This window comes from Trichosurus vulpecula, chromosome 5 (genome assembly GCF_011100635.1).
Source record: "Trichosurus vulpecula isolate mTriVul1 chromosome 5, mTriVul1.pri, whole genome shotgun sequence".
NCBI lineage: Eukaryota > Metazoa > Chordata > Mammalia > Diprotodontia > Phalangeridae > Trichosurus > Trichosurus vulpecula.
In genome coordinates, this window is record NC_050577.1 from 58,387,777 (window position 1) to 58,404,648 (window position 16,872).

Below are 16,872 nucleotides of genomic sequence, written 5' to 3' on the forward strand. Positions count from 1 at the left end.
TTCATGCATTGCTATCTATAGGAATGGTGCAATTATTCAAGTTAAATATTTTCTAAAGACACACCTCTGAAGAGAATGAATAAATGGACTTAGGAGTCATCTTTAATGAAGAATCCCAGAGAGTCAGCAAGTTTGTTGTATTGGTGGAAGTGGGACAGGAAAACACGTTGGATAGGGAGAGAGTTAGATGTGATGATGGCATTGTTTCTAGTCATTGACTAAGTATTAATAGTGAGGGGTAATATTTTTTTAGACCGGACAGTTTCTTTAGAACATTTCCAATGAACAAAGTTGGTTGCTTCCTTCAATTTTTTTGTGTTTTCACTTCTCTGCTAATTCAAGAAGGAAGAGGGATCCAATGCAATACTGGGTTCTCTTTGACTCTGGACAACACATATAATAACTTCACAGGTCCCTGTGAAGATAACAACGATGACTTGCCTTGTAAGTAAATGCTCTTGTCCCTTTGTTAAAAAGTTCATGTTAACTTTGCTTATTATATTGAGCTTAAATTCACGGGGTTGAGATTCATTGAGTTATCTGCTATTTGGAGAGATTCTGGGACTAGAGATTCTTGGATGTCTTTTGTGCATAATGATGAACACTATTTAATAGTGGTGGGCATCTATTTTACTTTGATGTTCAATTGGATCCATGATCTCATGGGTGCGTATATTGCCTCCAACAATGCAGTTTGCAACCCATCCATATTAGTCCATATTGCATGATTCTTGTATGAATCCTCCCTAAAGTTGGCCTTAAAGGAGTCCATCCAATGTATTTGGAGCAACCTATTTATTTTGCTACATAGACAATGTTTAATCATTTCTGGTTTAAATTAATTGGAAAACTGAGAGAATGCTATATGCTATTTTATTTTAGATTAGATTCTTTGATAGGGACAGGAAAAAGAAACTAAAAATTAATGCCACAATCCCTTTTCTTTTAAGCTGTGGTGAAAGCAAAATTCAACAAAAGCTTTCTTTTGTGGCTAACTCTTCCACCATGTAATCAATCTGAGGGCATATAATGGTAATGAATATTGTGGGGGAGAAATCAGAATTCAGCCAAGAGAGCATTCTCCCAAATGTAGTTTTTACATTGGTGTCTTTAAAAAAATCCTCCACTAATATTCTAATTGGATGTTTTGTTGTGATGTGGAAGTGACTTTGAGCTCTCGAGAATCATTGCCAGAAAAGTATGAGCTCTCGGTGATCCTTCTAAGCTGAAAAGTCTTCGAGTATGACTCTGGTGATGGGCCTGGAACCAACTGTCTGAGTGTGAACCTAAATAAATTTGGAGAGGCTCATGGCCTAGTCGGCCACAGGTTGATGGATATATTTGGTCCCAGAAATTCTTGAAGACTATCTACTAAGTCACAAAGGAGTTATGATCTGTATCAGTGGAGAGAATGCACACATGGACAAAACTTCTCATAAAAACATATATACCTGTCAGGAGCATTGCTAAACAAAGCTTGGTTCTGTTCTATTTGTGTGTAAAGTGGACTATGAATAAAAATTCTGCTTAGTTGTTCACCTCATGACCTTAAAGTGAGGTATTTGGATCTTGCAGGGTAGCTGAATCTTAGCAAGTAAATTGGTTTGCTGACTCTCTCAGTCCTCCAGTCTGCCAGTCTATTTTGTCTCTTTATCCATTGTCTCTTGTTGAGGAACCAGGCCAGAGAAAGAAATGTGTCTTTGTTCTACATGTGGCTGTCCCCATATGTTCTTATACAAAAATGTCAGTATGTGAGAATGTTGTATTTCAGCAATGGAGGAGTGAATATCCATTATGACTGATCTTGTATTTGGGCAGCTTTAATGGAATATTTTGAGAGAAATATTAGAATTGGCTGTGGGGATTAAAATTGTCCAACCTACAATAAAAGAGACTGAGGCAGAGCTCTAAGCCAATGGCATTTTATTAAAGGGTCCTTGGTCCCCTCTAATAAAGTGGACCTCAGATCTTCCTCACAATCTGTGATGCCCCTGTCTTGTCCTGTACCTTGTTTTTATAGCATTTGATACCCAAATATGCAAAGACGCATAACAAAAAACAGAACTCATGGGTTGATAGACCTTGCTTTTGAGGGCCAAAAATGACATATTCTTGTGGGGGGGAGGGGCACAGGTTGGGTGAAGCATGGGGCATCTCCATTGACTTTGTGGTCATAAGATGGTCACCTGCTTGCTTATTTTGGACAAGAGAGAATGGTGCAAAAGTACAAAGATAACTTGGGGGACTTTCCAAAGCATCAAGACATCCCACCCATGCGGTGTTTGGACATGGATTTTGAGTAAAACAGGCTGGAGATATCTTTGTCAGTATTCTCATGGTAGTGTAAGTGAGCCTTATACTTGATAAACAAGTAGTGAACATTACATTAAAGTTTGAGACCCACTATGAGAACCTATCTATCTCCATATTACCTATGTAGAATATTAAACTGATTAATACTGATTGGAATAGAGTAGGCATCCAAATGAATTATTTCTCACATGGAACTAACTTTTAGAAAAGGAATATGTAGTACATTAGAAAAAAAAAAAACAACAACCACTGGCTTTAGAATCATAAGACCTGAGTTCAAATGCTAGCTCTGCTACCTGTTACTTAAGTGAACTTGGGTAAGATATTTTCCCCTTTTCTGGGTCTCAGTTTCCTCTCCTTCAAATAAAGAGTTTGGACCAAATGATCTCTAAGTCCCTTCAAGCTCAAAATCCTACTATCCACTGGAAACTTTTACTGCTTAATTACATGTGTTATCTGAGGCTAGCAGGCCTTTAGTTTGAGTAAATTTTTTAACTTGAAAATGGGCCTAACTTATCTGCTGTTTCATTTTTATGTTTCATTTGAGAAATATTAGTGGGTGATTACAATGAAGCTGCCATATTTCCTTGTGTGGTGCACTGAAATTGAGTTTCTGATTTTTATTTTGTACTTGTTTGTCTTGCATGGATGTAGGCTGCTAATATTAGTTCCACTTAATGAAAGTCATTACTGAAAAAAATTTTCTTCGCCATGGAGCTAAAGCAGGTTAATGATTTTCTTCCTGCTGTTTAAAAGAGTGATCATATTGTGGGTACTTAGAAACTGTTAAGTGCTTGGACAAAGTTCAAGGGAGTACAAGGATTCATTTGTATGTGTCCAATTTCTCCATGGAAGCTAAATGTGAGGGTTCTGCCCCTTGCTCCAGACTCTGTAAAGGACTCTTTCCCAGATGCTTCCTTTGCCAAGTCACAAAGATGAACTACTCGGCCAGTTTGACAAGATGTACAAAGTCCTTTCTTTTATTGATATCTAGGAAGCTCCTTTTTAGCACTCTTGCTGTGATAGCATGCATGGCCCTGCTTCAGGGAAAAGGTTAATGTGAAAGCAGGAGGAAGCATTTGAGTGGGAAAGGTCTCTGTTGCATGAAAAATTCTAATAACTGTCAGCCCTGGAGAAGAGCAGGGGATGGATCTGTAGAGTAAACAGATTTCAATTTAAATGTTACATTGTGCGGTCACCTCTTGGCTTCTAAAGTTTTCCATTTTCATCTCTGAGTAGTCTCTGCTTTGATATTTCACTTGCAAGGCAGTGAGAAAAAGCTGAAGATAAATTCAGGATTACTTTTAAGAGTTGAGTTTCTTTTGTTGACTCTTCTCTGGGGAAGAAGGTTGTGAAAAAATTATGATTCTCAAGTTATTTCATCAAATACAATAATGTGTTTGTGTCTCTGTAGGGATTAGTTCCTTTAAAAAGAAACCCAGCAAACTAGTGGAGCCACAAAAATATATATATTTTTTCCCCTTCTATTTAATCCATTTCTCTGCTTCAAACAAGATAAGCTATTTTTAACCAACATTCAACCAATCAACATGCCTTTCTTAAGTACCTCCCATGTGCTAGGTACTACACCAGGTGCCAGATATATAAATGTAGCTCTAAAAGACTCTGAGAATCCTTTTTCCAACTCGCATTTGTACTGTCAGGTTGTATTCCCTGAGCTCAGCTATAATTCCCCCTCAGAATTCTAGGGGTATTCTCAAGCCTACGGATGACAGATTTAATTATGGAAAGTGGTTCTTTCAGCTATGTTGATGTGACTATAAACATGTATACAGAAGCTCCAAGCAAGATAATTCAAGAATTATTAGAATAGTTTTCCAGACACTGTAATACAGTGGAGAAGAACAATGGCTGGAGTCAGAGGACCTGGGTTCAAATCCTGCCTCTGAAACTCACTGTCTGTATGATCTTGGAAAAGTCATTTGATGTCTCTTTGTCTCACTTTCCCCAACTGTAAAATGAGAGGGTTGAATTAAATGACTTCAGAGGTCTCTTGCAGCATTGAGTCTATGATTCTGATTCACTTAACCCTGGGCCTCAGTTTTATTATTCAGTTGTTTTCAGTCCTGTCCATTTGGGATTTCCTTGGAAGAGACACTGAAGTGGTTTGCCATTTCCTTCTCCAGTTCATTTTATAGATGAACGAACTGAGGTGAATGGGGTTAAGTGACTTGGCCAGGGTCACACAGCTAGTAAGCATCTGAGGCCAGATTTGAACTTGGGAAGATGAGTCTTCATGACTCCAGGCCTGCTATTCTATCCACTATACTTCCTAGTTCCCCTCCTCAGTTTACTCATCTGTAAAAACATGGAATTGTACTGGATGACTTTTCATCTCCCTTTTATCACTGGCTCTATGATCTTGTGATCTTATTAGGTTAGGAATAAAGAAGATTTTTAAAAAACACCTCTTCACAATATACTTTTAAATAACCTAGCTGTTATTGGTGATTCATCAGTGTCTTTTGCAAGAGTTAGCTGAACATATCTGATCATTAGACTAAATTTATAACAAGGAGAAATCCCCTGCTGAGAATCTCCTGAGGAAAGAAAATATTTTCATTATTTTTTGTTCTTTCTAACACATCTAGAATTCACCATCATCCTGACATATGTTAAGGCATAAAGGGCAGTGCTAACAGCCACCATGCTGAAGAGTTGAAATACTTTTTGTAGCTGGTAATTTCAAGCTTTTTAAATATGGTTGGCATTCGTACACACATGTATGCTTGCCTCTGTAATGGTATAAATAAGCTAAGAGAACAGCATTTGTAGAACCTTATAAAGTACATCTTCAAGTAACTTCACTGCGTGGCTAGAACAAAGGCATCATGAGAGCCACTCCTGTATATTCCGTGTGTCATAATCGATATTTGTTGGGTTCATTTGGTTTAGATTACATAGTTAGGTGAGATAATAGAAGTAAAAATGAAACTAAAAGGCCGCCAACTCTGATTAAAGCATAATTGCCCAACTTAGTCCTGTAGAACAGATTGCAAAATGCTTCCTTTCTTTCAGTAGAGAAATATGGAGGACTAGGGATGTGAAATGGTACCTGATGTTGCCAGATGCAGTGGCTATGTTGGTAAGTTTTCTTGTTTTCCCCTCTCTTACTGGGGAGGGTTACTTCAGGAGAAGGGAGTATTTATCAGAAAAAAAACAATTTCATTTAGAAGAAAAAAAGTATCAGTAACACTTGACAAAAGATAAATAGGTGTACTGGATATTTGGCAATAAGGAAAACACTGGGCTATGAAAGGCAGTGGGGGAAGTAAGGTGACACAGTGGATTGAATGCTGGGTCTGGGGTCAGGAAGACTCCTCTTTCTGAGTTCAAATCTGGCCTCAGCCACTTATTAGCTGTGTGACCCTGGGCAAGTCACTTAATCCAATTTGCCTCAGTTTCCTCATCTGCAAAATGAGCTGGAGAAGGAAATAGCAAACAACTCCAGTATATTTCCCAAGAAAACCCCAAAAGAGGTCACAAAAAGTCAGACATAACTGAAAACAACTGAAGAATAATAACAAATGAAAGGCAGGAGAATTGGGTTATAGTTCTTAGTCTTTCACTACCTAGCTGTTTTACATTGACCAACCAACTTACCCTCTCTAATTTTCCTTTCTAATGTATAAACATAGGGGGTGAATCCAGTAATCTTAGAGGTTCCTTTCAATTTAAATTCAATTTAACCAACATTCACTAAGTTTCTTCATTGTTCCAGGACTTGTGCTAGGCACTGCAAATATTAAGATAAACAGTGATTCCTTGTCTTCAGTGAGCTTACTATGGGGATATCACATGCACGCAAATATTATAATTATTAATACAAGTTGGAGCTTGGTTGGGGCAAAGGACAAAGAAATCCAGATGTAATACTCTAAGAAAATTTGAGGAGGCAGATATTATTATGGTATCAGGCAGCAGACTTGAAACCACTAAAGATTTTCAGTTGAGGAGATCCAGGAAGTTTTCATTGTGATATCTGAGCTAGGCCTCAAAAGAAGAGAGGGATGTTAGGCTGTTATAGGAAGAGCAGTATAGTCCAAGCTTAGAGAATGGCATATGCAAATAAAAAGAGTTGGTACAGTGTAGTATAAAATGGGGGATCATACAGTTTGGTTGGAATGTCATGTGTATGAAGAGGATTGGTTTGGAATGAAATTGAAAGTTTGGTTGGGTACAGATCATTGAAGGCCTAAATATCAAGTTAAGAAGACCACTTTCTGTCATAAATGAAGTGGGAACCCATAGGGATTTTTGGGTAGGGGAGTGACTTGGTCACTTCTGTGCGATAGGTAAATGATTTTGGAAGCTGTGTGAAGGATGAATAGGAGAAGGGAGAGATGAGGCAGGAAGACCACTCTGGAGGGTATTACAACAGTCCAGGGAAGATATCCTGAAATAGGGTGGTTGGAGATAATATGTAGGGGCCATAAAGGCTGGTGGAGGAGATATTATGGAGGAAGAATGGAAGGGTTGTCCTAAAGTCTTTACTCAGTGAAGACATATCTGCAGAGGTTGGAGATCCTAAGGCCCAAGTATGTCTCTTTGAGATTTTACCATGAGCTCAGCCTGCACTAATTGGGCTACAAAGAATGAGCACTGTCTTCACAATGTGTCAAGATTCTGTCCCTAGAATTTGTTTGGCAAGTGATTTTGTTTATAAATTCACATAGATTAGAACGGGTAGAGACCATGGAGGTCATCCATTCAAACTCTCCTCATTTTTCCAATGAGATAACCAAGGCCCACAGAGATTGTGGTTTGCTATGGGTCATGCAAGAGGTAGATAAAGATCCTGAGATTTGAACTTAGGCTCTTTGACTCCAATCCATTGCTTTTTATGGTATGCCATGATGATGGAGATGTGGATGTGGCTGATTAAGGAATGAAGAGAGTAAAAAATGACTCCAAGGCTGGATAAGTGGGATGATGATGATGCCATCAAAAGAAATAAGGAAGTTAGCAGGAGGACTAGGTTTGGAGGGAGGGGCAAGTTAATTTTCCCTTGACTGAGGATCATGGCTCTTTGTCGGTTTTCTGCTTCTTCTCATAGAAGTCTAGGCATGTTCTACTGCAGGACTACAGAATCAGCACTGCATGAAGACCATAGAGATTTAAAGTTTGTATAAGAATTTAATTTTCCACAAACTTTTCTGGGACATCAAATTGGCATTATTAAATCTGAACAAGAGTAAAGTGGAAGCTGTTGCTATAGGGTACAGAAAGACTATTATATTTGCTGCAATCAAGCTTTATTATGCCTTTCCAGATATATTTCAAATGACTTCCCCTCACTTCCTCTATGTTACAGACATCAAGGATTGGAATACTTGCTGTTTCACACACAGAGAATTCAATAGATCAGTAAGTCAAGCAATTAATAAACATTTATTAAGCACCTACTATGTGCCAGACACTGCACTAAGCATTCCATTACCATCACTTGTCTTTATGCCTTTACACAGGCTGTCTGCTGTGTTAGGAATATTCTCACTTCCATTCTTGGAGTCCTTTTCCTTTCTTCAAGGCTCACCTCCAATTGGAGTCTTTGCTTATCAACTGGGTATTTCCTTATCACCTAGCCCTGCCCCTCCTTGAATATTTTGTATTTATTTTAATAGTGTTGACTTCTGGGCAAACATATTCTTTTCTCCTAGTAGAAGGTGTTTAGTGTACAAGGTTCCCTTGAGATGTAGGAAAATGAGAGAAACTGGATCATCAGCTGAGAAGAATAGCTAACAGGCCCCATGCCCTTTGTGCCATTGGTGCAACTATACGTGAAGTCTTGTGCCATGTGCTTTGACCCTTTCTGTTCCCTACTGCCTTTATTTGTTTTTATTGTCTTCACCTGATAATCACTCCTCTCCACCTACCTCCTTCTTTCTGCTCCCTGTGGAGATTCTGGAATATAGACATAGCATTGATGAAGAACCAAAACCACATTTCTGTTCAATAAAAAAACCTTCTTGGGGACTTATAAACTTCTGTCTTAAAGGTTTTTTTTCCCATTTAATAAAATGTGAAGGAAAGAGGACCAACAAAGCAGCATTATGGTTCATTATCCCTGGGAACATAGGAATAACTTTCTAAACGGATGCTGATGATTTTACCTATGTCACCAAAATCCTCAGTGTTTTAGTATTAACTTTAGTCATGGTGATATGCCTAATAGCAATCCTTTTGAATAAAAATAGGGAATAAATAATAGAAAATTATGTTTTGTATTCTGCCTGCCTCAAAAAGGGAGTTGATATGACATACTATGTTAAAAGATATATTTAACAGGAAAATTAAGAATAAAACCAGAAGAAAAACCAATTGAAAAATAGAGGAATAGAGTACCAGACAGTTGGAATGAGTTGGTTCCTGTAGGTAAGCACTGAATCTAACTTTGAATTCCCTAGCAGCTAAGGCAAAAACAGAAACACATTGGATTATGTAGTATTTATTGCCCGATAAAAGGAAGCATGCATAAGAATTCATTTAAAAAGACAAACTTTTTTCCCTGATGCTGAATTTTAGAAAGAACTTATCACATGAATCCTAATATAAGGAACAGGCAGTAACCTAATAGATAATATCTTTGACTCTGATTTTGCAAAGAATGAAGAACCATTCTTCAAATGGATTTAAAAAAAGTTAGTTCTCTTTAGGGAATGAAAGCAAAACCTTAAATCTTAACTAAGTGAAGATATTTCTGCAGGGGACTGAGAAAAGATAGTTCATATATGTTACTTTTTGGATTTTACCAGGAGCCCAGCTTGTACAGATTAAGTGAAAAGGATTGTCTTTAAAGTACTGAATTTGTTGTATCATTTTGCTGCCCCAAACCTTCAATGGCTCTCCATTGTTAGTAGGATAAATTACCAACTTTTCCACCAAACATTGAAGGTCCGTCACTGTTTGGTCTCAACTTTCTTTTGAATCTTTATTTCTTTTTACTTCTCTACACAACCCCTTTGCTTTATGGATAAACCCGAATATGTCTTTTGCTTTCTAATTAAAGAAATTTATGATGGTTTTCCCACTCAAAGTACTTGTGTCCATCGGATCGTGGTTCTCTGTTAGGAATGCAGAGGCTGTTGGAGGAGGAGGGATGCTGGATGAAGCTTTAAGGGTTATCATTCTCTACTATTAATTCATACGGATTTTACCTTTTTGAGATTCTCTCTTCTTTTGTCCTATGGATTCAGTTGCACTTGTTCTATATCTAGTGTACAATTCCTCTTCTTTTTTTGGGGGGGGGAGGGAGTTTTTAAGAGTTAAAGAGGTCTGGAGAAAGTGTGTACTATGCCATATTTCTGGTCACATGACCCAGAAGTCTCAGACTCATTTCTTTAATCTGCAAAAGAGAGAAAACCATACTTATACTAAATATCTTTATAAAATTGTTGTAAGGAAAATATTTTGTAATCTATTAAGTGATAAACAAATGAGCTAGTAAGTGTAATATTATTACTAGTGGAACTAGTGCCAACAGAAGCTAAAAGCCAAATTGAATTTTGAAAACTGAAATGAATTCTTCTCCAATTAGGTTCATCTGACAAAAAGTGTGATTTTGAAGTTGACTTCTTCGTGATGACACTTGATGGTAGTATCCAGGTGGGCTGGACTAAGAAGAATGGAATTACTAGTACTTCACCTCCATACTACAATCACAATGGAAATGAGTCTGGTAAAAATGTTTAATTAATAGTTATTTTCTGATTTTTGGTATATCTATGGGGGTATTCTAAGAATTCTCCTTCTTAAAACAAAGGAAAATGATTTTTATTTATTTTTATATTTCTTTGCTCTGTTGATTTGAGGATGATATAGTTTTACAAAATTAATAAAAATTCTTCTCAATGATTCAGTGAAGAGAATAACTTTCAACCACTATTACTGATGTAGATGCTGCTTGATTGGTTGTGACTTTCATTGGTAAGCTATTTTTTTAAAGTGGTGATATTTTCACACCTTAAGTAACTTATGGCTACTTTGATTTCATTTCATGTTGTCTGCTTTTTGTGCCTTTTACTGTCTTATCTCAAATATTCACCATCTCTCAAAAAAAGCAAACAAACCACAAATAAAAATTCTTCTCAGTTGCACATGGTCTATAGTTACTCTTCTTTCTCTCCCTAACTCCCTACCTCCTTTTCCTTCTATCCACTGTCCCCTTCTGGTGCTTTCTCTCCCTCTTTAGGTATGTCACTTCTAAATTTGATTGTCTGAATGAAAGGCTAAATTCAAGACATTTTCACTACTTTTAAAGAAGCTTCATCATAGCAAACAGTGACTGAGACTAGAAGTAAGTTTAATTATGTGCATTTAATAATAGCTGATAGTTCTAGAGTACTTTAAAGTTTGTAAAATGCTTTACATTCTGACAACCTGGTGAGGCTAGGTACTATGAGCATTATTATCAGCAGTGTTGTCTCATAAAGCAGAGAGGGGTAGGGGAGAGTAAATCCAGTTTAAAGAAAAACTGGCAAGACATACAAAATCATCCCAAGGGCATTTAAGAATGAAAATGGAAGGAGGAGAACAGACAGAAGAAAACAGAAAAAAGACCTGCAGACCTTTCTAACAAATTATTTTTTCCATCAAGGACAGTGAAGTCAAGATACTTACATCAAAACATTACAGTTTAAGACATGCTCAGAGGGAAGGTAAAAATGGTGCCAGAGAGAACAAAGCAGAGATGGAGAAATCAGATGGATTGGAATATTTTTATACACACACACATATACACACATATATGTGTTTATTCTCTCTATGTATATAAATGCTAATATATAATATAAATATAGTATGTTGTATAATATATGTATATATGTATATATACATATATATGAGAGAGAAAGAGAGAGAGAGAGAGAGAGAGAGAACTTTGCTGAAGTGACACAATTATGAGGGCATGAGGGATTGATAGATAAGTTATCTGAGGGAGGGGGAAATACCAAAAAATATAGTTAAGATAGAAGGTGAGTGAGAAACATCAATAGCCACTGATATTTATGTCTACTTTCCCATCTACAAAAGATCTTCAAGATTTATCTATTCATGAAAAGGGCATTTTCATGAGAGAATTGGTAGGGAACAAGAAGGCTTTCTCAAGAAATATTTATCATTGGATCTAGGGTAGGTAGGTGGTGTACTGGTCCTGGAGTCCGAGCGACCTGAGTTCAAATCCAGACTCAGACACTTGATACTTACTAACTGTGGGATCCTGGACAATTCACTTAACCCGATTGCCTCATACACACACACACACACAAACACACACACACACACACAAATATACACACACAAAATAAAAGCCAAAAGAATGGATGACATTTATCATTTCCCAACTGAATAAAAGATGTGCAAAATAGAAGATTCCACTGAGCTTTTTGTTAATTATGAAAAAACCTTAATGTTACCTTTTCAACAAACTTCCCATTCTTAAATCAAAATCTTACAGATTCCTTGGAAGATGCAGGGATAGGCCCAATCAAGGTCCCATTTGATGAATATAAGCCTGAGCGAGGCAAGGCATAAAACAAGGAGTTATAAGTTTGCCATAGGTGTTTGCCACAGTGTCAGAGGAGTCCCAGTGCACGGTTTAGGACAGTTTCTCTGTGGAAGGACTCCTTATGCTTTTGTATAAAGATGATGTGGTATTGATTACATCAAGCCTCAAAAGCTTGCAGAACTTTCTCTTTGAGATCTATATAATCATTTAAAAGAATTTTGTCTAAATACCTTACATAGGGAAGACCGAGCAGAGGACATATGTCTTTTGATCATATTATACAATGTATTTGATGGGGAAACTATAAAACTTCTCCATCAATATGAACATCTGGGAAATGCAGCACATAGCAATAACAAGTTGGGACCAGGGTTGAACAGCAAGAGGAGAAAGTGAGCTGGATTGCTTTTGGGAAATTTTAATGTTCCTTTAAAGACCCCAAACTTCCTAAGAAAGCCCGGGTCCATCTTCTTTAAAACCCAAATTATACCAGGGTTGATGTGTGGAAGCAAGACACAGAATACTGCAATTAAAAAAGAATATCTTACAGAGGGCAATGAAGACATTCATAGCAGATGTGAAGACACTGCAACATATAATCAATATGGAACTTCAAAGAACAGAAGTAAAAGATATCTGATAGGAAGAGAAGATAGGTGGGTCAGGTGGCAGATGAGAGAGGAGCAGCTTGTGTGCTTCTCTGATATCTTCACAATGTCAGGATAAATCATTAAAGGGCTTCACCAAATTGAGCGCAACTTCTGTAGTTAAATAATGGAAGGACTTGTATAACAAGCACCTAGGATGATTGACAAGAACTTCCAAATGGATGTGATTAAAGATCTGTTTGCATATTTACACATAGAAAAATTGAGGTTAAGAGTTTGAGGGACTTTGCCTGTGGGCACACAGCTAATAAATATCAGAGTTAGCATTCAGACTTAGGGTTTTCTGACTCCAGATTCATCATTCCATCCATCCTATTAGTCTATGATGTCTCCACTTAAACACCTATGTTTCTGAAAACAGATTATTTATTTTGAAACTTTCATTTGAATCCATGGTGATTCAGTCTTATGATATGTGTTCAGTATTCTAGTTAAACACAGAAATGCAGGTTAAAAAACAAATGTTGTTTTCCAGTCTGCCTCTAAAGAACAAAACTGATGCTTAGTTGTTTCATTGTTAAACATTGGCCAATTGGAATCTCTTTTTCCAAGTCACAAAATTACCTCTTAATTATTATAGAAAATTTTTGAATAATTAACTTTATGGAATTATTTCTGCCTCTGCTCCAAAATATTGCTTGTATTGTTCCACGTATAATCAGTGCTTTCAGAAGTTTTGAAAGTCAAGGATGAAAATCTATTAGAATGTTTAAAGTATTGTTCGGTCAATATTTGAAATCTACTAAGACTCAGTGCAAAGTAATTAAAGCATCATATTGATTTTTGTAAAATATGGAATTGGATTCAAATAAAATCCTTGTGATTAAAGCAAATTCAAATAAGGCTCTTAAACATTTTTAAATGAAGAGAATCATTATATTAGTCTTAACAATAATTAAAATAGTGCCAAGAAGAGAAAAATAGTATGAGTCTGAGACTCATTTTTCTGTTCCTGAGTAAGTAGATGATGCTTTTAATAATTCCAGGGGTCAAGTGATGTCAGAGTGGATTTATTCTGTTATTTATAGTGCTTAATTTGCCATAAATATGAAATCTAAAGGTTGTTTATGATGTCCTATAATTTTATGTGAGGAAAGTAATTTACCCTGTTAGTTTAAAGTTTTAACTGTAATATGTTTTTTCTTTTATTCTTAAATAGCAAGGAATTTTTTATTCTGATCAACTAATAAATTATGGGCTGAAATACATGAATAATGAAACACGTGCAATATGTCAAATTATCCAAACTGATTTAATATAATTTTTTCTATTAGTTAATTGTGTGACCTTGGCCAAATTGCTTTGCACCTTAGTCTCCTTATCCATAAAATTATATTTCTGAAATACCGTAAGGTATCTGTGTTGCTCCATTGCTCCAAAACCTTCATTGGCTCCTAATTGTTTCTAAGATAACAGATCTTCAGCCTAGTTCTTCACGGTCTTGCAGCCAGCTACCTTTCCAGTCTTACTCCATGTACCTTCCTTGACTTGCTGTCCTATTAGCTATTTCCATAACCAATCTTCTCTTTTCCATGAAATATACTTCTTCCTCACCGTTGCCTTTTAACATTTTAAAACACATCCTTTAAAATATGTCTCAGGTGCCATCTCCTAACAAGAGGTCTTTCTTAATTCCATTGTATTTCCTTTTAATGCCAATTGTTAGTGTTCTCACTCTCTTGAAATTGTCATATGTAACACTGTAATTTTTAAAAATTAACTTATCTGGGTTCATGTTGTATTTCCCCAATAGGATATAAGCTTCTTGAATGCATAGACTTATTTTTTTTTCTTTAAATCTTCTATGACTAGCATAGTGCATTGTATACAGTAGGCACTTCATAAATGTTTATTGAATTGGTTTGAAGAGCCTGGTCCAGAGAGAGGTAAAATTCCTTTCAGCTTTCTCATTCAATGATTCTATCACTCCTATTTCCTTTTATCTAAATGACTCCTAGTGTGATATTGTTCAGTCATCTTTTCAGTTGTGTCTGACTCTTCATGACCTCATTTGGGGTTTTCTTGACAAAGATACTGGAGTGCTTTGCCATTTCCTTCTCCAGCTCATTTCACAGATGAGGAGACTGAAACAAACAGGGTTAAGTGACTTGCCCAGGGTCACACAGCTAATAAGTGACTGAGGCTAGATTTGAACTCAGAAAGATGAGTCTGCTTCCCTTCAGGCCTGGCAGTCTATGCGCTATGGCACCACCTAGCTGCCAACTCCTAGTGTAGTCCAAGTCTAAATAGAATCACTACTGAAACATCCATTTGATTATGTGAGGCTGACTTAATTCCAATGTATTTATGCAATGGATATGCGTTGCAATGGACATTATTGGCTGACATACATACGTCTCTGAGATCATACGTTCATCAAAATATTGAACAATTGAAAATATTTCATGGATTCTGCTTCAGATTTGTTGAATTGAATATGTTACTGATAGCTATTTAGTCTGTGTTTGAGTGCTCAAGACCTCTGGGCTTTTATTCAAGAGTAATCAAAATCTATAATCCAAAGACTGATGAAAAAGCCTATTTCACACTTCTTGACAAAGAGATAATGTACTAGAGATGCAGTATGAGAAGCGCATTCTCAGATGTAATTAATGTGTTGATTTGGCTTGTTGGACTATGCATATTTATTACATAAGAGGGATTCTACTGGGGCCTTGGGATAGATTGGCTAGATATGCAAAGAAAAAAGGACATTCAAATAGACTTTAAAAAATAAACAAAAGAAAACCAAAGAAGGGTAGAAGGGACAAAATCAAATAGTACAGTTTTGTTGCTACCTATTAAATATTATATGCAAATGTTTCTTTAAAAGCTGTAGGCAACAGAAATACATTGTTTCTTATAGAATAATCTTGTGCTATGTATATTCAAATGTTTGTTGATGAGGAAGTTCACAATAAAAAAGAAAATTGAATTATCTTAAAAAATTGATAATATGGGGAGGTACGCACCGATGTATATTTCTAGGATATTTTGGTGCTATGTGCTATACTATATAGTGGATGGATTAATGGGCCTTAAGTGAGGAAGACTTGGGTTTGAAATTGCTTCAGATATTTTCAAGCTAAGTTATGTGACTCTGGGCAAGATGCATAACTCGTCTGAACTTTTATCTCCATATCTGTAAAGGGTGGACAGAATGCTCATAAAACAGTTAAAAATTCAATTTTTCAGAACCGGAATTTTGAAATCAGTTGACTTTGAAAAATACTGTAAATTGAATGAATAAATGAAAAAGTACTGTGTTTACTGTATGGTCTAATCAAGATACCCAGAAAACTCTTTTTCTCATTAAAAAATGGTCATTTGTTTTGGTTCCCTTTCAGCAGAACAGTACGCAAAATTGACTTTTACCTATAGTTTCACTCTTTACTTTTATTAGTGTTGAGGGCAGCATCCAGGTAAGGACAACTATTCAGTGATGGTTGCTGATCACTCAAGGGATCGTGTTACTTTTTATTTTTTGATGTTTTCAGCTTCAGGATTGCTCCTCTCCTTGCCCTCTGTCATTGTCAGTTTTGTGATACTTTTAATCACTCTTTTGTGTTTCTGCCATTGCCCAGTTGGACAGCCATGGAGATAGAATAGTGCGGGTGTGTGGTGGTGGCAGATGGGAAACAGCAGGAAATTTGGGAGCGAGTACATAGGAAGAAGAAGAAGCAATCTATATCAACTCTGATTTGTATTTGTTAGAGGCCCTCTTTTCCTTTTGGCAAGTTTTTAAGCATTGTGTATGCTTCCTCAATCTCTAAACATCCATCTATATACTATATTATTTATATTACAGATTACTAACACAATATTCTAGGGGTTAGATGGTATGCTATGATTCACCAAATAAAGTTTCATTGTTTACTGGATAATTGGAATTCTGGGTTTTTATCTCTTCCCTTCTCCCACACCACCTCCCATCCCAGTCCTTTGTTTGTTCTGTTGCTTATATATCAAACTAATAAAATTTTAGAGTGAGTTCAATTCTGACACGATTTTGAATCCACTGATGTATCAATGGGGGTTTGCAACAAAATAATTAGTAGACAGACAAAGTTATAAATAACTTTCCACCATTTATCAGAGCCACATAAAATAGTGCTTTCTTTAGTTTTCCCTAGAGAAATTTTTTTCCTATGGAACATCCTGTTACCTTCTGGTAGGATTGTCCCTAAATGATAGAAGACAGATGGCTTGTTTATTTATTGATTAAATTTATAAAGTTGTGCTTCTCCAAGGCATAAATATAAAATCATAGCTAACAAATATGAAAACCTTAAATAATATTATATGAAAATAAAATATTGTTTTACTTACTGCACCCCTTCTCTCAGAATTACATTGCCTAGAAGA

General features: G+C 36.3%; 1 protein-coding gene across 1 annotated transcript in view; it reads left to right on the forward strand.

Annotated features, from left to right (window-relative positions):
• Positions 1–251: 251 nt before the first annotated feature.
• MALRD1 (MAM and LDL receptor class A domain containing 1) overlaps positions 252–16,872 on the forward strand; it is a gene marked incomplete at its 5' end in the record, with an annotated part of 881,642 nt that continues 865,021 nt past the window's right edge. Inside the window, 2 exons of the mRNA XM_036760519.1 lie at positions 252–444; positions 9,872–10,012. Of these exons, the coding sequence (XP_036616414.1) occupies positions 252–444; positions 9,872–10,012 (334 nt within the window). The remainder of the gene's footprint in view (positions 445–9,871; positions 10,013–16,872) is intronic.